Here is a 27,937-nt window from a genome sequence, read left to right on the forward strand (position 1 = left end):
TTATGTGCCCTGAAATTCATTTTTCAACAGCAGCATTTGTTAAGCACTTCGGAGCATTCATGTACGCTTGATAAAGCCCTAATCGCTTTTTGTTTAGAGCACAATGGGCATGATTTATCAAGCTCAAACAAGCTTATTTCTAATAAATGCTGAAGTGTTCTTCCTCAGGGCCAGACCGTGCCATCCTAGCCTGTCACAGAGGTGTTCCCTAAGCAGTATATTTCAATTATAATGGGCTGCTATCAAGCTCAATTGGGTGAGGAGGAGAGGGATGTGAGTCTGGCAGATAGCTTTATTGGAAAATGTTTGTTTAGAGTAGGTCTTTCTGCTTGGCTTCTTCCCCTCCTCGGCTCCCATTTTAGTTTGCTGGCTCTGTACCAGCTTTCCTTCACTTGTGTTTCAAAGCCGAGAGAAAGAGATAAAAAAAAAGAGAGAGAGAGTGCAAGGGAATTTCAGAAACGTTTTCTCTGTCACAGCATTAGCTATTATGCTGGTTTGAGCCCCCCCCCCCACCCCCCACCCCCACCGGCTAACTTTCGCCCTTTTCAGGAATCACCAACTATGAGGAGTACTCCCTCATTCAGGAGATGACGGAGGACAAGAAGGAGGATGGAATGGGGACGCTGAAGAAAGACAGAACGCTGCTGCTGCGAGATGAGAGGAAGATGGAGAAGCTGAAAGCCAAACTCCACACAGATGATGACTGTGAGTGCGAGCTTGCAGTAGCCTCCAGAAGCGTTGTTGGTATCTTGATGGCTTTGCGCCCGTTTCTTATTTGCACATTAATGAATCTGACTCAACGCCATCATCCGGACATGTGCTTTATCACTCAAGTCTAATTTATTGCGTGGACATATCAAAGTTTAATGAAATTACCAGTGTTATCTTTTCCCCAGAGGACACCAATTAAATTTTGAAACATGTGAATCTATATAAATCGCCCTCCAACTTTGACTGAAAACTGGCTTTCGTCTCAGCAGAAAATCATGCAAATGACGCCGTTTATGCCCCGTCCAGATTTTCACTTCCCCATGAATAATTTCATAGATTGTCTGCTCATCTGTCTGCCAGTCGGACGTCTTTTCGAATCCAACTCCTGGTTAATTCCACCATCAGCATCCTCCTCTGGTCACATCCATGTGAAGTGAATGTCTGGTCATTTCAGTGCATATGATAACACACTGTGTGTATTGATTGGGCAGTGAACTGGCTGGACCACAGCAGGACTTTCAGAGAGCAGGGAGTGGAGGAAAGCGAGACTCTGCTGCTCAGGCGCAAGTTCTTCTATTCAGACCAGAACGTGGACTCGCGGGACCCCGTTCAGCTAAACCTGCTCTATGTTCAGGTAAACCAATTACACACAACTTTTAATGCTGCCGTAGCAAAAAAAAAAAAAAAAAAGAGGAGGAGGTGAGAGAGGACGACATACTGTTCTCCTACTTTATTTTGCTGTTGCAGCCCAACCTGCAACATGAGCCCCAAGCAGGCTGGCGTGTGAATCACCTTGCAGTTTTTTTGGGGTGTTGTTTTATTTAAAAAGAGAGACAAGACCAGTACAACTAGCCTCAGTAGCTGTGTTGTAGCATGCATCTAATGTTTGGCCTTGCCTGGACAGACTGAAATGTGGGTGGATCAGATGACATATTATCATCTTCTAAAGCTATCAGACATCCAGCAGACGTAGCATTAGCACACATTTGGAGTCGTGTTTGTGTCCACTTGCTGAACACAAGTCCAATGTTCACTGTCCTTTTAGCTGCGTTTTGGTCTTCAGCAACGCCTTAGAAAAGAATCCACAATGTTCACGAGCTGGTCCTTGACCATGTCCAAGCATTGTTTGGTGCTGGGCAGGTAGCATACTGCAGGTTTATGAGAGCATTTTCACTGAATTCAGCTGCTGCTTTGGCTGCACAGTAAATCTGCAGGGATGTAAAACCAAAAGAAGGAGCTGAAAGAAGTGCTCCTTAGAGCTGAGAGGAACTGCAGAGTCTGCTGGTAGCTCTCTGTTGATTTGACCCCTTTCACATTATTTATTGTTTTTATGAGCCACTGTTAATAGAAAAATATTGATTAATGCAACTTAAAGGTCCTCTTTGATTCCCACCGTCACTCTCCTCTTTTCTCCATCGCCCATCGTTGGGCTCTAACTTTGACGTGGCCAGATGTTTTAATGTGGCCATTAGCTTTGCAACATCATCCTACTATCCTCTGTATTTTGACTGGCCAATCAGGGATTCTGTGTGTTTCCAGATTTGTCCAACATTCATCATGTATCTGGCCTGAAAGAGATAAAGTTTGGCTTCGTGAGGTTACGTCTGGATGACGCGGCATCTATTTTCTGAGTTAGTTTCTGTCTCTCCCTCTCTGCGAGTGTGTGTGTGTACTCAGCAGTGCTGGTTCTACCAGTTTTGTAAACCGAGGGAGCCCTGCTGACTCTGAGGGGGGTTCCCTGAGGGGGGTCAGCTGAGTCCAGTACGGCTCTAGTCAGGGTTTGCTCACTGCACACATCACTGCGTTCACATTAGCCCCTACAGCCAGGGGAGGGGAGCTCCCCACTGACACCTGGACTCAAACACACACACACACACACACACACACACACACAAACGTATCTTATGAGAGCACGGGAGAGAGTGAACATACTCACAAAAATGGCTGCAGCATATGATTTAAAAGAAGCACTCTAATAATAAGATTGTTTCATGCCCTCCCACACGAAATCTCTGCAATAACTTAGAGATATCATGTCTGAAATATATGTAGTTCCTGGTGTTTGACTCTCTTCATCTTTCCAATCCCTGCTGTGTTGGGAGTTCCTGAATCTGTTCATAAAAGACACTCTGCCACCCACCCTCCCTGTCTGTTCCTGCTGCTCTCCTCCCTTCTATCTGTCTGTTCCTGTTTCGCCTCTATTTTTCTTACCCTCCGTTTCCTTCCCTTCCAGTTCGCCTGTCTCCACTCCCTCTCCATCTCCTACACACTCTGACATAATCGCACACATCCCCACCCTGTTGCCCTGGCACACATTACGGCACAGTGCATATCATGCTCTCCTCTCAACACAGACTCATATTTCCTTTCACAATAACAACCCCGCCCCCTGCCCCCGCCTCCTTTTGCCTCTTTGTTGCCCTTCCTCATCTGTCTTTTCCCTCGTTCGCTCTCTGACACACACTCGGATTGTTACACAGGCAGATCACAGAGGCTCCTCACATGGCAGCGGCTCTAATTTGTCACTGTGTTAAAAAGGCCAAACAGAGCCAGAAGAGAGATCTTTAGCCGAACGGAACACACCCCGGGCTTTTTCTTTTCCCTTTTTTTAATCACGGCTTTTTATTCCCTCCGTTTCCCTCTTTAACATTCTTCAACATTCACAATTCCTTCAGTCCTCAGAAACCCGTTGAGTTATTGAATTCAGATGCTACAGATGATGACATTATTGCTGGCATTTCTGTGACGGAGCATCCCTGCGAATCGGCGATGATCTCAAACATTTTTAATGATTTGAAGCTTCCATGATTTCAAAACCGCCCCCACACACACACACACACACACACACACACACACACACACACACACATACACATACACATAACGGGAGCTCTGCCAGTAACAGACTAATCTCCTTTACTACTCGGCCACTCCCTGGCTGTCATGTATTTGTGCTAAGGCCAGGATAAACCTCCGTAGCTATAGCATCACCCTGTGTGTCCTGATCTGCTGCTTCTACTTTTGCTCACTTTAGTTGATTCTTAAAGGATGCTGCTTGTACCATGAGACAGCACAGTCCAAAGCAAGGACAGAAATAACGTGTATGGTATTAAACCAAGGACCTGCTGTCCTGAAGAATGTCGTATCATAACATCATGTTTTTTTATGATTTTTGCGTTATTAAAAAAAGAACAATAGAGGAAAAAAAGGTAAAGGTTGAATGTTGGATTTCAGCTAAGGCGGGTCCAGGTTTAGGACTGTAGCTAACTGAGCCACCACGATGCCCTCAATTAACCTTTTTTGAATTTGTCTTCACAATGCGTTGTCTCGCTCATGAAGCTGTTCAATATACCGTCACTCACTGATTTATTAGAGACCGTCCTGATCGAACGCTGTGTGCATTTAGCTGCTATACTAACCCCTATGTCAGCATTTTTTTTTAAGGCTGTGTTATGGTCTGTGTGCTCTGCTGGGCCGCGGTGGACTAGTTGACCTCAGTGTTGTTGCCTCAGGCTGTATGTGTCACAGCTTCTGATGTCTTGTGCTTCACTTCCACTCATGCGGCTCTATTAAAATGTCCCAGAACCAGCGCCTGTATCACTTTCCATATCCGCTATGAGAAATTCAGGGTCTGTCTTCACTGTCTTGTCTTGACACTCATGGAATTGTATGGCCAGTCCTTATTGTATGGCAAGTAGAGACATGTCCCTGTAAACTAGCTGCTTAATCTGAGGTGTGACCATTGATTTGGAATGACTCAGCTAAATAGTAAACTTTACTGAACTGTATGTAGTTACCATTGAATGAAGCTCATATAAGCAGTGCCAAACTGAATAATATAATGCATATTGTGAGCAAAGCACTGATCATTTTGATGTGCCAGGTGTCCCATTGTTAACCTGACCCTTCTCACTTTACTCTGCTGATAAACTCCTGTAAGCTTGCTGCCTCATCAAAGAGCAAAGTCTTTTCTGCCCGCACAGACAGAGAAACTGGTTATTTACCTCCTCTCAGAGACTAGCATCCAGATTGTTGATCATCTTCGTGTCCAGCACTTCCGGACCCACTTTGGTTTTTTGGCTGCTTGGCCACTGTTGCATTTACCACCCTGCTGAATATTGGCTCCCTCACCATATTACCAGTAATGGAAAATGAGAGCAATAACTGATGATATGTATCCTTTGCATTACCAATATTAGACTTTTACTTTCTGTCATCATAACCTTTGTTTTACTGACCGTTATCTCCAGTTGATGACACACCTGCAAAACCTGGATGAGGTTTTCACATCCAGTAGTACGCTGATTTCTATCAGAGTGCTCTAGCTTGCACGTTTGAGTTTCTCAAAAACAGGATAGGTTTGTCCAGGTTTCTGACACTGCATTAAACAATTCACACAAGCAACACATGACCCGGATAAACACATGATAATAACATACTAAACTCTGGAACAGCCTCCTTCGAGGTCTTAGGGCTTCTAAAGGTGTTGACACCTTTCAAAGACACATCTTTTTAACATTTCTTTCTCCTGAAGTGTCTTTTCTTTTTACCTGACGGCTGTTTCATCTCGTCTTATCCTGCTGTTTTAATTCTACTTTATTGTATCGTATTGTATTATTTCTGAGGCTTTACTTTAAATTCATTGTACTCTACAGCCAATCTGCATCCACCAGGAAGTACTTTCTTTAAAATTTGAACTTTTACATCCTGTCTCATGTTACGTCACAGCGGTATCATCTTGTGAACAGAGTGTGGCGGGGTGAATGGCATGTGTGAGGGCTAATTTTAGAGTGTCTTCTTGTATTCAGTGAGAGCTTATGTACTCCACTGTGAATTGAACTGGGGGAAAGGCTTGATTGTGAGTGGAGGAGATTGTTGTGCTCATTACAGCAGTAAGCTGCTGCTTAGTTTTTCATTGATGTAATGGGATGTAAGAATGGGTCGAGTCCATGCCGCGCACCGGTATGCTAATGCTAAAAGCACCAGTGGAGCCTTTCTCACTGTCGGCAAGGCCTCTCAGCTTTTGGAGCCATTAATTTTGCAGCAGTGAACTCGAAAGAGGGAATGAGAGAAGACTGAGAGATGCAGAGCTGACTGCCCCCTGGAGAAAACAGCACACACTGACAACCATTTGAAAGATGTCAACAAAGGCTTCACCCTTTCCATCTACCGTAATGGTGAAGATAATGTAGACAGCCTGCCTGAAAACGCAGTGAAACATAAGTGATGTCTCAGCAGCACCAAACGAGCTTTTTTTTTTTTTTTTTTGCTCAGTGGGAAAAAATAAACATTTTTTAAGATTCCTCACTGACATATTGAGGACCATTCTGTAATGCAGATGGGATATTGTGAAAGACTGATGCATTTGTGTAATGTGTTTTCCTTTTTAATAACACGTAATGGCCTGTGATGACAAATTGTGAGAGCTGCTGCATTTGAAAGCCAGCAGAACGGCGTTTATAGTCACAAACAAATCTTATTTGGCTCCCCTGTGTCGATGGGTCTCAGTGATGATGTCCCTGCTCTAGAAATACATTTAGTCATTCACTTAGAAGACATCCTCTCTGAAGCCACGCTGCATTCAAAGTACACAATGAAGTGTTCATCACGGTGCTCTGTTGGGTGAATTTTTGGGTAATTCTCGTGCCTTTGTAGTTCCTTCCATTTCCTGGATGTGTGCTTCTGCCTTTCCCTCACCTCCCTTCACCCCCCTCTCATCATGTCTCCTCCAGGCTAGGGATGATATATTGAATGGATCCCACCCTGTCTCCTTTGATAAAGCCTGTGAGTTCGCCGGAATCCAGGCTCAGATCCAGTTCGGACCCCACGTGGAGCACAAACACAAGCCCGGATTCCTCGAGTAAGCGTTTCCAATCCAAAACATGCATCAACACCAACATTCACAACTGCTCTGTACGGTGGGCTGTGCTTTCATATGTTCGGTTCACAGCTGTGGCTATACAGTGGTTATCTCCTGCTTCAGCACAGGCTGTTGCTTCAGGGATTTCCTCCAGTGGAAAGCTCAGGGGTGATGTCAGCTGTTACAACTGTTTTCTGACATGTAGGCAGTAGGACAAGTATGACCTCATATGCAGAGGTATGTTAACAGAGAAGGAAATGCCTGTAGCTCAAAAGGGTAACCATGTAAAAATGTCATTTATCTCCACAGCCTGAAGGAGTTCCTACCCAAAGAGTACATCAAGCAAAGAGGCTCCGAGAAGAAAATATTCCAAGTATGTACATTACATCGCTCGAATGTTGCACTCAAAGAAAATAATGTGTTTGAAACGGCGGGTGGCCCATGGGAATTATAGTAATTTGTTCTCTGCTGAAAAACATGTAGATCGCATAACGTAACGCGGAACATATGTAATGATCAGTCTGAGGGGGGAGGAGACGTAACTGATGTCGTTTGTCCAGGATCATAAAAACTGTGGAGAGATGACGGAGATTGAGGCGAAAGTGAAATACGTGAAGCTTGCCAGGTCCCTGCAGACCTATGGAGTGTCCTTCTTCCTGGTGAAGGTAAGAGCGACAACCACGCCGATTTACATCAGTGAAGAAGTTTTACTTTGATACAAGTGAGGAAGACATGAAAATAAAATCAGAATTTTCCTTTAATAATTGCTGAGATATGTCATTTCAATATTACATTAGAGGAAACGGGCACGTAATGCTTCTGCGCTAATGAGTGGCAGCTGCGATAGAAAGAGGCTCTGTTATGTGCTGTGCCGTTCAAACAGGTATGAAAGCCTGTTGAAAACACCAAAAACCCCATTATCGCAACAAATCAGAGAAACTTGAGTGTGGAAGCGTGTGCGTTTGCAGGTCAGCCGCACACTCGGTGCTGGGAAATACCTGTGACAATAGCAATTCTGTTCTGTTCTGCTTTGGCGAACACAAAAGTGGAATGGAAGTGCAGCATGCGAATGGGATGAAGTCACATCAGCAGGTATTATAAGAGGTCTCAGACAGCAGCCCATTTGGTTCCGACCTTTCAGGAAAGAGCAGGAAAAAAAAAGAAGGGGAAGAGTGCAGTTTTCTGCTGGGGCCTTAATGGACGATAAATGGAATGTTAGTTAAAGCAGACTGCAGGGTTCAGATTGTCTTTGTGTGCGAGTGTGTGTGCGTATGGAGGGAAGAGTGCGTGTTCGATGAGGGGATGCAGTGATGGAGATTTCAAGACTGTTAAATAATTCACTCCAGCTGCACTCTCCTCTTGATGCTAGCAAAGGCAAAAGCACAGACCTGGCTTTGTTGAGGCACATCTGAGAGTTTATTGTAACCTTCCATTTCTCGTCTGTCAGTCTTTAATCACTGCAGGCTCTCGGCTGGCAGCCCTTCTATTGCTGTAAACTTCACAGCAATATGGAAATACTGTACGTGGAAAGTAAATAAGTCTGTGTGTGTGTGTTTGCTGCAGCCATGCATGCAGGTGTTTACACTCTAAACCCCGCTTTCTATTGTCATCTTTTTCACAAGCAGATTTTCCCCAACAGTAACCAAGGTTAAACGTTTTAAAATGATTAATACCTCAGCTGCCCACTTCAGATTAGAAAGTCAAACTTCCTGTTTGAGTACAACCTTGATAATTATGACGTCCAAGTAACATAACCTGAAACAATGGAAGCTTTTAATAAAACTTTGTATGAAGATATCGTGAACACCAGGATAATGTTATCTGCCCTTGTGTGTAAGAGCCCTGAACCCAGAAGTGGTTCCACTTATTGGCCTTTGTGCCATTCATAGCTCACCGTTTTGACCCAGTGATAAAAAAAAACCAAAAACAAATAAACAATAACCCGGAGACACATGATTTACGTATTTTGAACTCCCCCGTCTCTACAAACCGCTAATTTCTGTGTCGTCCTCTGCACCCCTGGAGGGGCGCCAAGTGTAGGCTCAGTCTCTGAAGTGAGCTGTAATAGATTTTCAGTGGGCAGAGAGTGGAGGGCACTGGAGCCGGTCAGGCAGAGAGCTGCTGGAAGCACCATGCTGGTGTGCTGACAGTGACTAAAGCCTGTGGAGACCCTGTTCAATAAAGCAGCAGTTAAACAAGCCTGAACTCTGCTGGGTCAGTTCACAGCTGCCCTTTCTCCTCCTCCATTCGGGACTTTTAAGCCACGGACACAGCGTGTGCAGTGCAACAGCACCGGCAGAGCGGCACAACGATTTTGCGCCTTGAATGAATCATCTGTGTAGGTGTATAGCACTGACATAAATGTTGTCTGATGTTTCTGTATCTGACAGGAAAAGATGAAGGGTAAAAATAAGCTGGTCCCGCGGCTGCTGGGGATCACCAAAGAGTCAGTGATGCGAGTGGATGAGAAGACGAAGGATGTGGTGCAGGAGTGGCCTCTGACAACAGTCAAGAGATGGGCTGCCTCCCCCAAGAGCTTCACCCTGGTACTGTGTGCCTCTCTGCGTCACGTCCTCGGCATTACTTGGAGAGTCAGATGTTACACACTCCTAATCCTGTCCACATATTCACTTATTCCGTGCATGTTGTGATTTACACAGCTCTGCATCACATATTCATTCCCCCCCTCCCCCATTTCATTTTCACAAACAGCATCCTAAAAATTATTTAGACCTCACACTCCCAATATTGAATATTTTCAGCATGCTAGCCAGCTATTTCATCTGAGTTAACAATAGATGCCCGGGGAAGAATGTGCAGAATTTGGATGTATTATTTATCTGAAAGCGTTTTCAATTTTCTTTACCAGCTGTTGGCAACAGTCTGTTTTCCTCCCATATTGGAAAGCAGCGCTCCATTTAAAGATTAATAGATTATGCAAATTTTAAAAATACTCCAAGGTATATTTGCCAACATTGATTTAAACTAAAAATATTCACCCTTGAGTTCATGTAGAATGCTTTGAAGTGGGTTTTGAGATTGACTGCATGTAATTTTTAATCAGCTCTTTGACAGGGTGCATCACAGCAGCCAGTCAGTTGTACTTTCCACTAAGGGTCGAAATAATGAAGGTGTTGCCAAGAAGCCAAACCAGTGAGGCATTTTTTTTGTCTGTGAACACACTGTAAGGATCTTATTAGGTATTCAGTCAATGCGAGATGGATGTTAAATAGTTTACCCTGATTCTCTGCTGTCTTTACTGCATTGCAAAGGATTTCGGAGAGTACCAGGAGAGTTACTACTCCGTCCAGACTACAGAGGGAGAGCAGATATCCCAGCTTATTGCAGGGTACATTGATATCATTCTCAAAAAGGCAAGTGATTAAAAAAAAATGCATGTAAAATTTGAATACATACAGCATACATCTACTTCTCCATGCATCCAGCCTACATTGTGAGCTGAAACTGTTGCTCTTCTTTTAACAGAAGCAGAGTAAGGACCGTTTCGGCCTGGAGGGAGATGAGGAATCCACCATGCTGGAGGAATCGGTTTCCCCGAAGAAGTGGGTAGCAGTCGTACTGTGCTGCACACTGACCGCTCTGATTGAGCCAGCACAGTCTAGTTATTCCTCCTGAATTTAAACCTCACTGTTTAATTGTGCGTGTAATTACGTTTCTGCCTGCTCAGCATAGTAACCCCGAGAGAGGTCATGTTGGAATTAAACACAAAAACAGCACGCTGAATTTCAAAATAACACTAACACCGTTCTCGATAGTCCGGAATACAATTTGTTTAATTTCTTCCTGGGATGATTTTTGTTTTTGCAGACCTAAACACAAAACCTGCTTCAGGGTGAAGCCACTAAATTATCATTTTGTTCTCCAAAAGAACGTGGCATCACTCGGAAGCGAGGACACAGGTTAAGGTGTCATCTCATCGGAAGCCATTTTATTCACTAACTCTTATCTCTCGGTTGGATGCCGTCTCTCCTGATTTTCTCAGTCTAACTCAGTGACTGACAGAAATGAAGGTAATGCTGATGCACCAGGGCTCTATCACGCAGAGCATGGAAATTTGTTGTCACTGGAAAACCACATGGCTCTCAGTGAAACCACTCTCTGGCAGAATGGGACATCATATTCCCGCTGCTTATGGGCCAATTGACTCATGTTGTGGTTCTCAGCACAAAAACATAATTGCTGCCTCTCAAAACAAGCCATAATTAACCAATGGAGTCAGGAGCATCTGTTGAGCTGGGCAGGAAAACAGACATTTTTCCGTACATTATTCTTTCTGACAATGCCTACTCACTGTGGGAGCAGTTGTTAGCATAATAATTGTTTTAATTATGATTTTGTAACAGTTGCATTATCAGCTGGAACAATTAGCAGAATTTAAAGATCCACAAGTGACTCAAAGGAAAATATTCGTCTGTAGAACACCTCAATAAGTTAGTTTGCAAAGTACAGTGTTCCTGTAGAGACAATATCCAAAAATAGGATCATTTATAATAGATCTGATGTTTTCATAAGAACAGAAGAGCATATGAAAAGCAGCATGAACATCATTACACAGCCACCAACCCTAGATGTGGTGTTTCACTTTATTTATATTTGTACTGCTCACATGCTTTAATTTAGATCCTTACTTTTCCACATAAGCAGAAGGTCACAGGTTTGAGTGTGTCTGCATGCGCCCTGTGTGCGCATGTTGAATACGCATACAAAATGAAATAACCTCATGATTAAAGTGTGTTTAATTATGAAATTTGTCCACTCCCTGTCTCTTTTTTCTCCTGTGTAAGGTCCACGATTTTGCAGCAGCAGTTCAATCGGGTGGGTCGTGTGGAGCATGGCTCAGTAGCGCTTCCAGGTATAATTCGGTCTGGCTCTATCGGCGGCCCTGACACCTTCAACATGGGGACTATGCCCTCTGCGCAGCAGCAGATCACCACTGGACAGATGCACAGAGGACACATGCCCCCACTGGTGAGTGAGAGCTGTTTCACTTGCAAGCAAATTTAGTGTCCTGGACAAATATCGCATTCCCCCTGTGTCACCATATTTCGACATGAAATTGTCGGCATCCAACCTTGGACCAATCTGTGCAATTAAAATACCATGTGTGAACCCCAAAAATGAGAGCTCAACATAATGGCTCAATTTTTCTCTATTTTTTTGAATGTCAGAACACAGTGTTGAGACCGTTCTCGCATTTTTTATGTAAATCTGATCTGCGGCGTTTGAAATATTGCTTGTGGTCCCTGCTGTCAGCCTTGAACCGCAGCGAACAATATGAAGAGGGCTGTGAGTGAGACCAAGAATGAAAAGTTCCCCGTCCTCACACTAAAAGCCTGTCTTTCTCCTGCGGTATATAGACATTAGATTACAAGAGAGTTTCACAGTTTTGCACCAACACGCAATACATACATATGGTCTATCTAGATTGCTTTTGTTTAGTCATTTGCACTCTGTGTGTCTCTGTTGTTTGTTATTGTCCAGAGTCTGGCCCAGCAGGCCCTTATGGGAACTATCAACAGCAGCATGCAGGCTGTGCAGCAGGCTCAGGCTGACCTGGGGAATGTAGATAATCTGCCTCCCCTGGGCCACGACTTGGTAAGTCTCTTTTCTACTTACTACACAGTTTTTAAAAATATCTTATGATAGATGCGGCATGGATATGTACAATACTCCTCCACATCCCATCATTTAAAGCAACTCCAGTTCCACTTCTCTAGCTCTTGAATGTGTGCTTTCTGATATCACAGCCTCTGGTTTTGCAAGGCAAAGGCAGATTCGATGGAATTAAAAATTCACAGCACATCAAAGTCCATCATATTTCTCAAATATAATTAGGACACAGAACTGACTGTAAATATGGAGGTTGTATTTCATGCTCGAGCATTTCCAAAGCTGTAGGTGTTGTACAGCCCTAGTCCTTTAATCCTGCACGAGAAAGTTTATATGAGCTGAAAATCACCCACTGTGATGAAAGCCAATAGCTCTCCTTTCCCTCCTCCACCAAAAGGCATCCAGGGTTTGGGTTCAGAACAAAGTGGATGAATCCAAACATGAAATCCACTCTCAAGTTGATGCCATCACCGCTGGAACAGCATCTGTGGTCAATCTCACTGCAGGTGAGTGCCCAGGAGAATACTAAACAGCTAAAGGATGGAACACACTATCGTTTTCAGTTTTCATTTATTTCTGCACCAGCATTCTGCTTTATGAAGTGCGGGCCGGGCAAAGCTCTAAAGGAAATTGCCCTGTTATTAAAAATATTGTTTATCTTTATGTTATTGTAACCCCAAGGTGGAAATCAATAAACATGTTTTCCAGGTCAGTGATGATGCTCTTCTAAACAAGGGTGCATTCAGGGATATTTTCCCTAATAAACATTCCGACTGATAAATAAATCTTGAACTTGTTGTCCTGAACCTCAGCTTACTGCCAGTGTGTCTCTCTCTGCTCCCCGTTTTACTTGGCACAGTGCCAGTCAGGTTCCTGCCAGCCTTTTGCAGGGTTTTAATCTTACCTTGCCATCTGTTTGGTTGCACTTATTCCCGTCACTATCTGCTACCTAATACAAAGTTTTTCTTCTTCACGGCCACTTGCTCCATCAACGTGCTCATCTCCGTGGAACCATTTCAAATGGGCTCTAATTATGGCGCTGACACTGATGTGTGTGTTAAAGCAGGTGACACGCGAGCTGCCCTGTGGATTTGCTAAATCAATGTGGCAGCAGCACAGCAAATTGAGATGCACAGCAGAGGTGTAGTTTGCAATAATGATGGCCATCCATCCTCCGCAGGTGAGCCCACAGAAACCGACTACACCGCGGTGGGCTGCGCCATCACCACCATCTCCTCCAACCTCACGGAGATGTCTAAGGGTGTCAAGCTGCTAGCGGCATTAATGGACGATGAGGTGGGCAGTGGACATAAGCTCATGGGTGCTGCCCGCATGCTGGCAGGAGCTGTGTCAGATCTGCTGCGATCTGTTGAGCCTGCAGCCGCCGAGGTGAGAAGCCGGCTGATTATTGCACTGACTTAGCTTTATCCTCCACTGTAATCCCGGTAGCCACAAAGCCACATGCGGCGTTGAACTGCTTTTCTTTTTATCAGTGTCCCAGTGATGATGATTTTTGATCCAGAAATCTGTTTTAGATAATTCACGGGGGCCTGTGTGAGAACAGGCCAGGCCAGTGTAATGAATGTGGTGATGTCATCCTCGTACAGCCCAGACAGACGGTGCTGACTGCGGCAGGAAGCATCGGACAGGCCAGCGGGGACCTGCTCCGTCACATGGGGGAGGGCGAGACCGATGAGAAGTTCCAGGTTGGACGCCGCCCACTCACTGTTTCTATGACACTGCTGGCCAAACAGGAAGACACACACACACACAGATTCTCAGCCCCCCTTTAAAAATGTCAATACACACTTATGTAATCATGTCAGGCTTTATTATTAGACTGCTGTAATGTTGATTTTATAACAAAGCATCAGGAGGATCTTTCAGTAGTAAAATGACAATACAGTGCCATTTACCTTCCTCATAAACATCTTTTATTTCCTAAATGTCATCTCACAGCCTTGACACCGCTCTCTTTAGTGTTAATGCCTAAAGAAGAGCGCTTATATAACATCTGTATTCTTCATTTCATGGTCAATAGTCTTCTACTACACAAAGATCAGTGTAATTTGTAATGCATTCACTTAATACAGATATCATTTGTTATTCACTTCGTTAAATTCATAATCACTACATTACTATTACACTATTCTTGGTGCATGAGATGTGCAGTATTCACACTACATCAGCTGAACAATATGAGTTACAAACATCTACTTTCCTGCTCCCCTCAGTCACATGTGCGCAGCTGTGCTGTGTTTCAGTGAAGGACATTGATTAATATGTTGCAGGACACCCTGATGAATCTGGCCAAAGCAGTGGCCAATGCAGCTGCTATGTTAGTCCTGAAGGCCAAGAACGTGGCCCAGGTGGCCGAGGACACCATATTGCAGAACCGGGTGATCGCAGCTGCCACTCAGTGTGCCCTGTCCACCTCGCAGCTGGTAGCCTGCACCAAGGTACTGATCTAAAACTTACTCATCTCAGTAGGCAAGTAGGTAAAGGACATACCAACACGCAGGAAATCAGCCAAGCAGAATGAATGAATGACACTGGCCATTGTTTACTATTTCCAGTTTACCATGGAGAAGTGCAATATTGAACTTTTTTCAATTCAAACACAGGCCTCTCTGTGAAATCATGAGCAAAACAAGTGCTTTTTTGGTCAGAAGCTAATAAATACCAATTTTATTCATGCACTCTGTTAGATTAGATAAGGATTGCCATTGGTATAGCCTGTCTGTAATCAGAATAGTCTACACCTCTTGTAATTCATTCGCCTCTCTGCCAACGACTATGCTCGGTGCAGGTGGTGAGCCCAACCATCAGCTCCCCAGTGTGTCAGGAGCAGCTTGTCGAGGCCGGCAAACTGGTGGACCGCTCCGTGGAAACCTGTGTCAAGTCTTGCCGCTCGGCCAGCGACGACGGCGAGCTGCTGAAGCAAGTCGGGGCAGCAGCTGGCGTGGTGAGCCAGGCCCTCAGCGACCTGCTGCAGCACGTCCGCCACTACGCCAGCTGCGGAGAGCCCATCGGACGTTACGACCAGGCCACGGACACGATCATGAACGTGACAGAAAACATTTTCACCTCCATGGGTGATGCCGGTGAGTGCAAAAAGAAACGCTGGAGGCTAGAGGATGTTGTGGGAGAAGCCCTCTGAAAAATGCTGTTAATTAAAGTTGTTTGGTGTCTCCTCGGTTTATCTGTTTACTCACAATGAGGACTAAATGGTAATAAATCAGGATCTTTAATAAAGACCTGCTTGCATTTGTTCTCATGTGTTTTGACTACATAAGGTGGCCTTAAGATATTATCCATATTTGTGTCTATGTTAAGTGAGCTACAAACCCCTGCTTTCAAAGCTGGGGTTATTTGTTATGGTTTGAGCCATAAGGCTGAAGAATTTCCAACCCCAGCCATTTCTCAAGAGGTTGTAGGAAGCATGTCATCCAAAACCACTACAGAGCTCTCAATCTGGTCTCAATCAGCATCAGGGAGGCTTTGAAACTTAACAGGAAACACATGACCTGGGCATTTTTTGGAAGGACAAACATTTTACCTTCTATAAATCAACAAGAAAAAAAAAAAACCTGCAGTTATAGATCAGCATTCAGTGATTCCAGGTCATTCTACATATAGTGTGTCGGACGACTCCCGGGGCTGCTGGATGTAGGTTGTAAAGCACCTGGATGTCTTGTCTTTCATACACTTCTCTGGGTGAGTTATTTCAAGCTGGAGGTGGGTGTTTGGGAAACACAGCTTTTTATAGCAGGTGTGTGGGGAGATGTTACATATATTCCAAAGACTTTCATTTGTGTGAGAGAGGATGACTCACTGGAAACCGTCAGCCATAAAAGTTCATGAAGGTGAAAACAGCGATTCGTCTCCACAGGACTGAAACACTTACAGAAACGTCTTCTAGATGCACACAGGTTTGGTGATTTGATGATATGAGATTCTATTAATCCATCAACTGTCACACTTCGTCTACTGAAATAATTATACATTTAATATCGCTGGTTGTGGTGGGCCGTTGTGGACAATGCTACAGATCAGAGAACAGGACTGCTTTAACTCACTGTTGGATGTACAGGATTTTTACATCTGTTAGATGACTTATTTTTCTTTTTTAGGCATTAAAGTCGCTGGATTAGCCAAAAATAGACTCTACAGACCATCCAGATATTTCATAATATACATATACTGATATTAGATTATAGAATGACCCATATAAGAGTTTATCCATGTCACACATGCATTTGATGCAGATGTGCAGTTGTGGATTGTATCTAAGCACATTTGTTCAAATACTGTGTTTATCTTTATCATCTTTTTACTCCACTGCATTGTTTCTGACGGTTGGAGACACTGCTTACTTTGCATATTCTGCATATCATTGTATTCTGAAATTTGAGTTTTAATTTCTAGATCTAGTTGGAAACAGGCTGAAAAATTGTGACTGCACTGCAAGATTAGGTTTTTTGGATTCAGTTAGAGACATTTTTAAAGACAGAGATGTCTTTGTAAATTTCGACTAACCACAACAAAATTATTAATGACGTGCTATTGACTGTTAAAGTAAAAGCACGTGTTAGGGACCAGCCAGCCACACTTATACATTACTGACCTGGCACAGATTTGCTGTTTGTCTTGTTTTGTTTGGGAAATCCTTTGTCATAGGGAACACATCCTCCACTCTAATGGCTAAACGGATGATGACAACTCTGAAACCCTCACTTCCAAAAAGTTCTCGCTGTCAAAATGCATACAAATCTACAGCAATCTGCACAAAGAACAGACAGAAAAACAAAAACAAATGTAACTTTGCAGACACCAAATCAGCTTTGTCGTTGTGCTGCCATTCGAGTGGATAATCTGGATGTTTGTCGGGGGCGTTGTGGACTAACAAACTATCTGTGTGTATGTGTGAATAGGTGAGATGGTGCGTCAGGCCAGGGTGTTAGCCCAGGCCACCTCTGACTTGGTCAATGCCATGAGATCTGACGCAGAGGCCGAAGTTGATGTTGACAACTCCAAGAAACTGCTGGCTGCAGCCAAACTCCTGGCTGATGCCACGGCTCGCATGGTGGAGGCTGCTAAGGTGGAGTGGAATACCTTTGTTCTCACATTGTAATGCAACAAATATGACTGATCGTTTACTGGCATGTAACTAGTAATGTGATTTATCATTTCTTGACATTTTTTCATTATCTAATCAATTGCTTTGTCATAATTGCGTTGTTTTATGTTCTGTAGTTTAATTACTCCTTCATTCCAAATTAATAGACGACGCATTTCTTATTATTTTAACCTCATTACAAACAATGATATTGTTGATATTGCGCGCTTTACTCTGCTTTTCTCTGTTTCCATCAACACCGCCATGATCTTCTTGTCATACTAAATTCACTCCTAATAGATGAACTGAACTGAAATGCTTTCCTTTGATGGAATACACATTTTTTGCATTACTGCATGCACAAGCTACCAGCATCCATTTCACATCCAAAATAAAAGGGTGCAGCATCCGTGGCTCTTAATAAGCCCCTGGCACTGTCGAGCAGGATATTATCAGTGTGAAATACCCAGGCAAGGGAAACGCTGCTTGTGGCACGTTAGATGTTTTTGATCCGTGACACATTAATCATCACATCACTGCCATTATCAAAGAGGAAGTAGGAATCTGGCATGTGCTGTTTCCTTGGAAACTGTCAGAAAGCAGTCAGAGCTAAGTGCCCCTTTGCATCTATTGTACAACGTGTATAAGTTGTTAAACTTCCATTGCTGAGCGCTAATAGCAATTGTAATATGTATGCATGTGTCATGGACGTGTGTGTTTATGTGCTCACAGGGGGCGGCTGCCTACCCAGAGAATGAGGACCAGCAGCAGAGGCTCAGGGAGGCAGCTGAGGGGCTACGTGTTGCGACTAATGCTGCAGCTCAGAACGCCATAAAGAAAAAACTGGTCAACAGGCTGGAGGTGAGCCATGAGAGTGCACATGTCGTCATACACGTTGTTGACCTAGATCAAAACACAACTCCCCTCGTTTCTTCTTGCCAGCGATGTTCCCACATTCTGTCGTCCCTGTAGAATAAACAAAGTAGAAGTGCACTAGAAATAAATGGAGAGTTTCAACATGAGGATAAAGGAAACGTATGACAGCGTTCGAATAATGAAACACTTCGGCGGCCATTTGAACAAATGCAGCCCATTTAGCGTGTTTGTCTGTGTGATTCCTCTTTTCCCATTGCAGTGAGCTATAAATCCATTAGTGCTGTGAGTGAACTATCTGAGTGTAAAGATCTGTGTTTAGCCTTTTGTATCAGTTTGCCCCTAATGACTAGCCCCTCTCTTCTCTAGAGCACCCAATGTTCAATTTCCCAAGCACATAAACTATGCATTACCCAGGGCTGGGATCATTCTGCTATCAGACATACATCTCAGTCCGCCTCCTTGCGTCAGATGGTCTCAGTAATGGTGCTAATGGTGACCTCCGTCAAGGAAATGTGTGAGCCGATGAGGACCAAAGTGTCATGAATCTCCAAGTGTGGATGTCACAATTATCACAGTCACATTTAGGCTCCTTAAGACCTCTTTAATCTTACCTGTTGTCTCCCATCACACTGTTGTTCACTGTTGTGCAGATGTCCACGTGCTTTTATTCAGAAATAAATACAGTATGCTGCATTGAGTATTAAAAATACAGACTCCACTAAAACGTAGGTAGAAAATGCTACTTCTGCCTCTTGTGTCAGTTCTACATGCTTGTTTTTCTTTTAGTATAATGATATCATGTATTCTGGCTGTCTTTTTTCATCCTCTCCTCCTTATCCACTCAACAAGGAAGCCTTCTCCTACCGCTTTCAATGCTGTCAATCTTAATGTGAGCTAAGCCGTATATTTTTAGTGCTTCATTTGTGGAAGCACAGCAAGGGGAAAGCAATGCCGATCATCTCATGAAATAACAATTGAGCATTGCGATCCCGCCCATTTCCCTCTTACAAAACATTTTGTTTGTGACCCCTCTTGGTTTGATGAGAACAACTCTGTCTGCATACAGAACATGACAGCTTAATACTGCACGGAGTGAAAGAATGTGACTCTCAGCCAGGCTCCACTCTCTCACTGTAGCTTAAATGATTCCCATTTGTATCTCCTGAACAGATAGCTGCTAAGCAGGCAGCGGCCGCTGCTACTCAGACCATCGCAGCGGCCCAAAATGCTGCTGCTTCCAACAAAAATACAGTCTCACACCAACAGCTAGTACACAGCTGCAAGGTAAGATCATGTGCTCTTTTAGCTGTTCTATTAAAAAATAAATAATGCATTAGAAAACTTGATCCTTGTATGAAACATAAAATATGTATCTTTGGTCGTCTTGGCAGTGCCTTTCTCTTTCAGTCATCACAGTGTGGATATGAGGCATACATTAATGATGTATTTAAATGCAGGCAGTTGCAGATAGTATTCCCCAGTTGGTGCAGGGCATGAGGAGCACCCAGGCTCAGCCCGAGGAGCTCGGTGCCCAGCTTGCCCTCATCATGGCCAGCCAGAGCTTCTTGCAGGTTAGAGCTTTCGCCCTGTCATTAACGAGCAAACTCTGTCATCAGATCCACACGCAAAAACAGCTGCTTTATCAATTTGCTGTTGTTCTTTTTCTGTCACCGTCACTCAGCCCGGCAGTAAGATGGTGACGTCTGCAAAGTCAGCAGTTCCGACGGTGGCTGACCAAGCTGCTGCGATGCAACTGGGCCAGTGTGCCAAGAACTTGGCTACCTGCCTGGCCGAGCTCAGGACAGCCACCCAGAAGGTATCTTTACATAACACTGTTAGAGCTAGCAGGATTCATCTCACTGATGTGGGATTTGTTGCTGTCTCTGTGAAATGTGTGCTGTAAGGCTGCACTTGGGTAAGCCCAGCGCCTTGATCTCATTTAGAGATACCAAGCACAGCATACAGGCTGGCATCCTGTCTGCACCGCGTAATGTATGGGTGCACATGAGTAACATTTACATGTGTGTGTGTGCTGTTTGAAGGCCCATGAAGCCTGTGGTCCTCTGGAGATCGATTCAGCCCTCAAAACTGTACAGACGCTCAAGAGTGAGCTTCAGGATGCCAAGATGTCTGTCATTGATGGCCAACTCAAACCTCTTCCTGGAGAAACGGTCAGTACACTTTCAGTTGAAACACACTGCAGATGTCCAACAGCAGATCATAATGAGCAGATCAATGAATCCAGCGGTTCGTTTCTGTTATCTGTTGCTCACGCAGCTGGAGAAGTGCGCTCAGGACTTAGGAAGCACATCTAAGGCTGTGGGCTCCTCCATGGCCCAGTTGCTGACATGTGCTGCGCAGGGCAATGAGCATTATACAGGTAAGAGAAGTTATTCTGCACAGACAGCAGGTCTTAAGCTTAAGTAGTCATTTAGTTAAATAATTTACTTCTTTCTAGAGTGCTTACATTGTCGCAGTCGATGCATATAGTAAACAATATGGATTGCTGACTGTAATTTTATGGAAAAAAGTTGTTTCTTTAAATTGCGCTAAGTGGGAGTGTGGCAGGGAACATTATGACTCCCTTTATTTGTGCTACGACTATTGCCTTAAACTGAACACTCCGAATCCAGCAGGGCCCGACTGTTTTCGTGTCAATTCTGGCTCAATTGGGGATCTCAGGGGAGGAGAGATGAAGACAGATAGAGAAAAGCATTTCTAACAATGAACGCTCCCAGGCAGCAGCTCATGCTGTGGCTCGGGGTGCTGCTCGCTACTCATTAATCTTATTTTCACTAGATTTAACATTCCATCAGCAAATGGCTCCACTTGGCTGCCTAATGCAATTTGATGCAATTTGCTGCTTTTCTTCTCGGCTCTGTGTATAATAAGTTAAAGGCACCTCCCATGCGGGGCCATATTTATTATATTAACTCATTTATTTAAACAATGAGGGCATTTCAGTATCAGTTTGTTCTCAGCGTGCTACGGCTAGCCCCTGCCAGCTGATTTGCACACTGCTACTGCAATTATAGTTAAGTCAGGAAATACACATACCTCTCGGTTTGTAGTGCTCAAACAGGACGGCTGCAAAAACTAATGAGACTGAAATTAATGTGTTTAGTAAAATGTCAGTTTCAATTTCTACAGAAAAATGGTTACTTACTCTCACTACACAACAATGTTCAACAGAGGAGAATATGAACATCTTATTTACTCTATATGCATAGCATATTATACTTGTGTAACATCCATAGCTAATACACCAGATTTCTGTTATGCACATGAAGTGGCTAGGTTGTATCTTCACATGATACTATTGGACTGATATTATTTGTTTTTGCTTCATGATTCAACTTTGTCCATGTGACTGGTTGTTCGCAGGTGTGGCTGCCAGAGAAACAGCACAGGCTTTAAGGACACTGGCTCAAGCAGCCAGAGGAGTGGCAGCCAGCACCAAGGAGCCCCAGGCTGCAGCTGCGATGCTGGACTCAGCCCAGTATGTCATGGAAGGCTCTGCCATGCTGATCCATGAAGCCCATCAGGCCCTGGTTCATCCAGGAGATGCTGAGAGTCAGCAGAGACTGGCACAGGTAGCATACTGCAGCTCCCGGTAATGTCTCCCCCAGAGGCAGTGATATTCATGTAGGAATCGCATTGTTCCTCTCAGGCCCCTCTCTCCCTCTCCTCTGTTGATTTGTAAACATTTCTTCTTTCCATAACAATCATCCCCTCTAAGCGTTGCTATTTTCTCTCTGCTCTGTCGCTCGCCTGGTATTCCTCTCTCAGGAGTGCCGGAGTAAAACTGCTCATTCTCCTGCAGCCCTTCGGGGGATAAACATATTGTTTGGCATATATCTGTGACAGCAGCATAAATTAGTGACACGGATTACTGTGCACCACTGTGAGCCCAATTTGCATTTGAAATGTTTTTTCCCCTTATAGCTTTGCTCTGGGACTTTGTATTGTGTCGCGCATTGTTTGAGTGACTGATGGCAGTCTGTTGACTGGCCGTCATGCTGTGTTTCAGGTGGCCAAAGCAGTGTCGCACTCCCTGAATAATTGTGTGAATTGCCTGCCAGGCCAGAAGGATGTTGACATGGCCCTCAGGAGCATCGGAGAGGCCAGCAAGAAGCTGCTGGTGGATGTTGTGAGTCAAGCTTTTTACTTTGGCAGTTCTTGACATTTAGTGTATTTGTAGTAAAAAAACATCTGTACTGAACACATATATTAAAATATCACTTCATTTGCAAACAGGTTATTTCCATTCGGCTTAATTTCTCACGTGAGCACTACAATATCCCCTAATTGATGTGCATCTTTTCTTTGAAGCTCCCTCCGTGCCTTAAGACATTCCAGGAGGCCCAGACTGATCTGAACCACACAGCAGCTGAACTCAACCACTCTGCAGGCGAGGTCGTCCACTCCTCTCGTGGAACAAGCAGCCAGCTGGCTGCGGCCTCCGGGAAGTTCAGCCAAGACTTTGATGAGTTCCTGGATGCTGGCATTGAAATGGCCGGACACACCCAAGTAGGTTTCATGATCATGCAGCCAAACTACCAACTCCATTGAATCACTGCAGTGGTAATTCACTGCCACCAGTGTTTTCCACATGGCGAGGAGCATTCAAACCTCCAGAAACGTAAAAGCCTTCAATGCTGAGTGGTCAAACTCATGTTTTTTGTGTCATTCTGTTACCTAAGCTGTTTAAGTCATTTGCTAATTAGGCATTTTCATCTAATTCAGTTCAGCACATGATTGTCCCCAAGAGCACTAACACAGTCAGATGTAATGAGATCTTGTGATGTTCTTGTTCTGGTTATTTTGCTCATTAATTTGGAAAGATCGTGGGATTTGAGTTGATCTAGCATGACACCCGAGCTTTAATCAGGGTTAGGGTTAGGCCTCAAAGAGGCCTGCTGAGGGAAGGAAAGGATACAGGTGGCTGGGACACACATACATACATACTTTATAGCACTTTATCTCTTAACAGCTGTTACTGACAGTAAATACTGTGTATGTGTTTGATAAGATTTAACAGAGCTCTGAATCCACTTTAAAGATCACCTGTGGGTTTTTTTTTTTTTGTTTTTTTTTCCTTGCCTGTGCAGAGCCAGGACGACCAGATCCAAGTCATTGGTAATCTGAAGAACATCTCCATGGCGTCCAGCAAGCTGCTGCTGGCTGCCAAGTCTCTGTCTGTGGATCCGGGTGCAGCCAATGCCAAGAATCTTCTAGCTGTGGCAGCAAGGTGTGATATGATGCAGATAACAGCTGATGTGAATCGGATTTTCTGTTTGTCTCTAATGAATATGATACCGTATCTGCTGGTAAACTGAGCCATTTTGTCCTAAATATGAATCCTGGTACAGATTCAGGCCTGTAGAAAGTTATGGAAAAAAATCTAATTCTGCTCTTAAATGTCACAAAACTTCCCCCACTGCTGCATCTGTATGCCACTCCTAAGCTGTGTCTGTTCGGCATTGCTAGAAGGAGTATGTATCCTTCCCCTTGTGAGAAGCCAAGCAGCTGGTCCCGCAGGGCTTTGGGCCTGACTGACTTCTCTCTGTCTAATTAGGAAGATGGAAGCCTTGGCTAGGGCCTGTCTGTGCTCAGCAAGGCTGAACACAAACTCAAGACAATCTCAGCACTCCTGTGCACTGTTAGCCCATCGCAGTGAGAGGCCGGCAGTGGCGTGCTTGAATAAGGGAGCTGAAAGCATGTGTGAGTGAGTGTGAGTGAAGCCAGGCTGAGTGTGCATGCAGAGGACACATGTGAGAGCTAAAAAGCCTGTGTGGCTGCCTGTGTGTTTCAGGGCAGTGACAGAGAGTATTAACCAGCTGATCACGCTCTGTACCCAGCAAGCAGCAGGACAAAAGGAGTGTGACAACGCCTTGAGGGAGTTGGAGGTAGCCGTGCTCACACACACACACTGTACAACACAACGACTTCCTTCTCACCAGGCCTGTTTTCTGTTGCCTGTACATGCCTGCGTGTTTGTAATCCGGGAAACTAGGTGCAGTTTTTCACCCTTTGCTTCCATCAATTTTGATTCATTGTAGATGGACATTAAATTTAACTGCAATATATGCATTAATGGCACAAGAGCATTTTGCATAGGTTCACTTGTACTCAAGTAACTGAAAGTGACAACCAGGCTGTGCATGTAAAAGGCTCGATTTTATCAAGGCAGCTTGATTTACATTTAAAGTGTTTCCTTTTTCTAATCTAAATTAAGTGGCTGATAAAAGTGCAAAATCAGGAAAGTTCACTGCTGTGTCCACGCTAGTTTCTATTATTATCATGTCTGTCTGTGTACAGGCTGTCAGAGGCCTCCTCGATAATCCCAACGAGCCTGTCAACGAGCTCTCCTACTTTGACTGCATCGAGAGCGTCATGGAGAACTCAAAGGTACAGGCTTTCAAAATAATTGTGCTAACTATATACTTTAACTGTCAGAGATATTTTACGTGGAAGGCAGCTGAAGATCTAATTTGTACTCCATTTCCAAACGCCTCAGGTCCTGGGAGAATCAATGGCAGGCATTTCTCAGCACTGTAAGACAGGTGATGTGGTAGCCTTTGGGGAGAGCGTGGGCGTGGCGTCCAAAGCTCTGTGTGGGCTGACGGAGGCTGCGGGACAGGTGAGGTCGCAGCGTGGCACTGACTCACTGTGAGTTAGCATGCTCTCATCTCAGCTTTCTGCTCTCTTTTTCTGCTTTCCCCTCTTTTAAGATATATGCCTGGAATGAGTCACAGTTTGTTTGAATTGGGAGAAGCTAATTGTTTTTAAGGTTGATATAATACAAGCTGGTGGAATTGGATGGTGGAATCCATTCATAAAATACATTTAGACCTTAGCGGGACACTTCCTATCGGAAAACCACCACAGCGAGGCAGGGTGAGTCAGGTTTCATTGGAGGTTTTACAGACTCCCAGCTTTAAAGCTGTGAAATAACATCCTCACCTCCCTGCAGCATTCAGCCGGCTTGTCTGGAAAAGGGCACACTCTGACAGACCTTATGTTCCCTCTGCTTATCTCCTCTCAAAAAGCTCCCGCGCTTTGCACCATGTATACAATATAAATCTCTCTTTGTATCTATTCACGAACTTGGACTGCATGTGGGGAGTGCTAGCTTGTCTGTGACAACAAATGGGATCTTGGAGGACAATAAAGATCCTGTAGCGGCGCACCGATACATTGATATGACTTTTTGTTTTCTGCCCTGTAGGCCTCTTATCTTGTCGGTGTGTCGGATCCCAATAGTCAGTCAGGCCATGAGGGGCTGGTGGATCCCATCCAGTTTGCAAGGGCTCACCAGGCTATACAGATGGCTTGTCAAAACTTAGTGGACCCAGCAAGTAGTCCATCACAGGTAAGCTGAGCTAGAAGCTTTTACAGGCTCACTCCCTGACATATGGGGACAGTAGTGCATACAGATCTCTTGTGACTTGAATTAAATGCCTCGTTAAGTTTGAAAACCATCAGTAATTCACTGGACACACCTCATTATCACACAACTCCGCTTTCTGTTTGCTGGGGTTTCTTTGCTCGTCAGGTCTTGTCTGCAGCAACAATTGTGGCCAAGCATACTTCCGCTCTGTGTAACGCCTGCCGCCTGGCCTCCTCCAAGACCTCCAACCCCGTGGCCAGGAGACAGTTTGTCCAGTCAGCCAAAGAGGTGGCCAACACCACAGCCAACCTTGTCAAAACCATCAAGGTCAACTCCCCAACTGATCAAAACGTTGAGTGTAAATTTGTTCCAGAATTCTTCCGCCAAGTGAGAAGCTGTGAATGCGCGCATCGTTCAGTGTGGACAAATATTCATATGGCGGCGTCTCTTTTCAGGCCTTAGACGGGGATTTTTCAGAAGAGAACAGAAACAGGTGCCGTGTTGCTACGACGCCGCTCCTCGAGGCTGTAGAAAACCTGTCAACTTTTGCCAACAACCCTGAGTTTGCGAGCATCCCAGCTCAGATCAGCAATGAGGTATTCAACCAGTCTGATGCTTGTTTGTAATGCCCGTTTAGAAACATCCCATTTGTATTTTTTTTTTCCACTCATCCCACAGAGCATCTTGAAGCTACTCTTCAGAGAGATTTAATGAATATGTTTGTGACTTCTGCACTCCCCTTTAAACAAGCACCTTTATATGAGCCAACACTAAAGGGTTTATACAGAAAACATGGGGGTGGGGGGCTGGATTGAGGTCCAATTTTCCCTTTTCTTTTAAAGTCAAAGAAAGATTCAAGGAGAAAGATAGACTTTTATTTTTCAATCTGAGTGGAACAAGTTCCTCTAAAAGCTTTAAGGCTGTAATCTTTTGGAGGGCAGTGTTTAACGGCACTCTCTCTCAGCACAGCTGCTCTAATCTTCAGCTTGTTAATCTAATTGTCGAGGGAGGCTTTGGCTCGGATCATAAAGACTGAAGGTGTTTCTTCCTGCATGTGTGTAAAGCTGTCTTTCTAATCTCATCCCCCCCTTTGATTGCACCTTTGATCTCTCCAGGGTAGTCAAGGAATATTAACAACTCTGTCACAGCAATGTCACTAGCTCTGTTGAGCTGTTACCTGGCCTGTTCACCTGCTCTAACCTTTCTCATTTCCACAGGGCTCAGCAGCACAGGAGCCCATTGTGCGCTCCGCCCGCTCCATGCTCGACAGCTCCACTTACCTTTTGGAAACAGCCCGCTCGCTGGTCCTCAACCCCAAAGACCCTCCCACCTGGTCCATACTAGCTGGCCACTCCAGAACCGTTTCTGATTCAATCAAGAGCCTCATCACCTCCATCAGGTTGGTTATTAATCCCACCGACCGCAGCATCTGTCTCTGCAGGATTATCCTGAATCAAAGTTTGGAATTCTTTGCTCTCAGTTGGTGGAAAAAATTGTTTCTGAGACCGCAGGGCTTATTCTGTGATGTCTGTTCAGCTAAGAAATAAATTGCCACATTACTTTATATCTGCCCAGATTCCAGCTGCATTGTAATAGATTAGTGAACATTATAGAGCAGTGATGAGACGATGAGCTATGGTGGATCAGCAACACATTTCATCAAAGGTAGTGTTCTGTCTTCATCATCACCATCCTCCAATCACATGCATACGCTATTCTCACAGCAGCCAAGGCCCAGAATAGACTGCATTTGATTAGAGCCCGGCTGACAGTCTGCTTTAAAGGAATAATTTGTCATTTTTGGAAATTCATTCATTCGCTCTTGTCAGAATAGTGAGATGAGAAGATTCATACCGCCCTTTTGTCAGTGAGCTTTGGAGGTGCTGGATGGTGGGTTTTGTATTGTTTGGTCTTTATGCTAAGCTAAGGTAATGGGCTGCTGGTTGTAGCATCATATTTAATACAGATATGAACTCTTGTCAGAAAAGTGAAAGCTATTCTTTCTATCCTAATTTTTATTAATATGTATATATGTTCTTTATATTTATTGGCACAGAAAAGCAGTAATGTAATTGTGTATGTCCATTTCAACATTTCTGATGATAGGGACAAGGCACCAGGTCAGAGGGAGTGCGATTACTCCATTGATAACATCAATAAGTGTATCCGGGACATTGAGCAAGCCTCCCTGGCTGCAGTTGGGCAGACCTTGCCCTGCAGAGATGATATCTCCATGGAAGTGAGTTCAAGCTCCCCATCAGCTCTGTCTTGTCTGAGAGGAAGAACTTAATGGAATCTGTAGTCTTTCTGTTGTGACTTATAACGTAATTCTGTGCCGTTGTAACTC

At 44.3% G+C, this 27,937-nt stretch overlaps 1 protein-coding gene across 5 annotated transcripts in view; it reads left to right on the plus strand.

Annotated features, from left to right (window-relative positions):
* tln2b (talin 2b) overlaps positions 1-27,937 on the plus strand; it is an 82,119-nt gene that overhangs the window by 33,635 nt on the left and 20,547 nt on the right. For 4 of the 5 annotated variants that reach the window (XR_013077255.1, XM_076732750.1, XM_076732747.1 and 1 more), the window contains exons 5-38: positions 550-705; positions 1,203-1,345; positions 6,444-6,571; positions 6,881-6,944; positions 7,132-7,236; positions 8,962-9,117; positions 9,844-9,945; positions 10,058-10,134; positions 11,377-11,560; positions 12,074-12,187; positions 12,600-12,708; positions 13,383-13,591; positions 13,810-13,908; positions 14,494-14,661; positions 15,012-15,306; positions 17,137-17,303; positions 18,054-18,182; positions 19,368-19,481; positions 19,655-19,768; positions 19,879-20,013; positions 20,240-20,368; positions 20,475-20,577; positions 21,582-21,790; positions 22,228-22,347; positions 22,530-22,727; positions 23,309-23,448; positions 24,013-24,106; positions 24,519-24,608; positions 24,718-24,840; positions 25,429-25,572; positions 25,756-25,941; positions 26,046-26,186; positions 26,808-26,989; positions 27,697-27,829. Coding sequence is in view for 4 of the 5 variants with exons in the window: in XM_076732750.1 (XP_076588865.1) it covers positions 550-705; positions 1,203-1,345; positions 6,444-6,571; positions 6,881-6,944; positions 7,132-7,236; positions 8,962-9,117; positions 9,844-9,945; positions 10,058-10,134; positions 11,377-11,560; positions 12,074-12,187; positions 12,600-12,708; positions 13,383-13,591; positions 13,810-13,908; positions 14,494-14,661; positions 15,012-15,306; positions 17,137-17,303; positions 18,054-18,182; positions 19,368-19,481; positions 19,655-19,768; positions 19,879-20,013; positions 20,240-20,368; positions 20,475-20,577; positions 21,582-21,790; positions 22,228-22,347; positions 22,530-22,727; positions 23,309-23,448; positions 24,013-24,106; positions 24,519-24,608; positions 24,718-24,840; positions 25,429-25,572; positions 25,756-25,941; positions 26,046-26,186; positions 26,808-26,989; positions 27,697-27,829 (4,760 nt within the window). In the remaining variant the exon portion in view is untranslated. The remainder of the gene's footprint in view (positions 1-549; positions 706-1,202; positions 1,346-6,443; positions 6,572-6,880; positions 6,945-7,131; positions 7,237-8,961; positions 9,118-9,843; positions 9,946-10,057; positions 10,135-11,376; positions 11,561-12,073; positions 12,188-12,599; positions 12,709-13,382; positions 13,592-13,809; positions 13,909-14,493; positions 14,662-15,011; positions 15,307-17,136; positions 17,304-18,053; positions 18,183-19,367; positions 19,482-19,654; positions 19,769-19,878; positions 20,014-20,239; positions 20,369-20,474; positions 20,578-21,581; positions 21,791-22,227; positions 22,348-22,529; positions 22,728-23,308; positions 23,449-24,012; positions 24,107-24,518; positions 24,609-24,717; positions 24,841-25,428; positions 25,573-25,755; positions 25,942-26,045; positions 26,187-26,807; positions 26,990-27,696; positions 27,830-27,937) is intronic. The other variant, XM_076732749.1, reaches the window with a different exon arrangement.

The sequence above is a fragment of the Chaetodon auriga genome, chromosome 6 (genome assembly GCF_051107435.1).
Source record: "Chaetodon auriga isolate fChaAug3 chromosome 6, fChaAug3.hap1, whole genome shotgun sequence".
In the NCBI taxonomy this organism is placed as follows: domain Eukaryota; kingdom Metazoa; phylum Chordata; class Actinopteri; order Chaetodontiformes; family Chaetodontidae; genus Chaetodon; species Chaetodon auriga.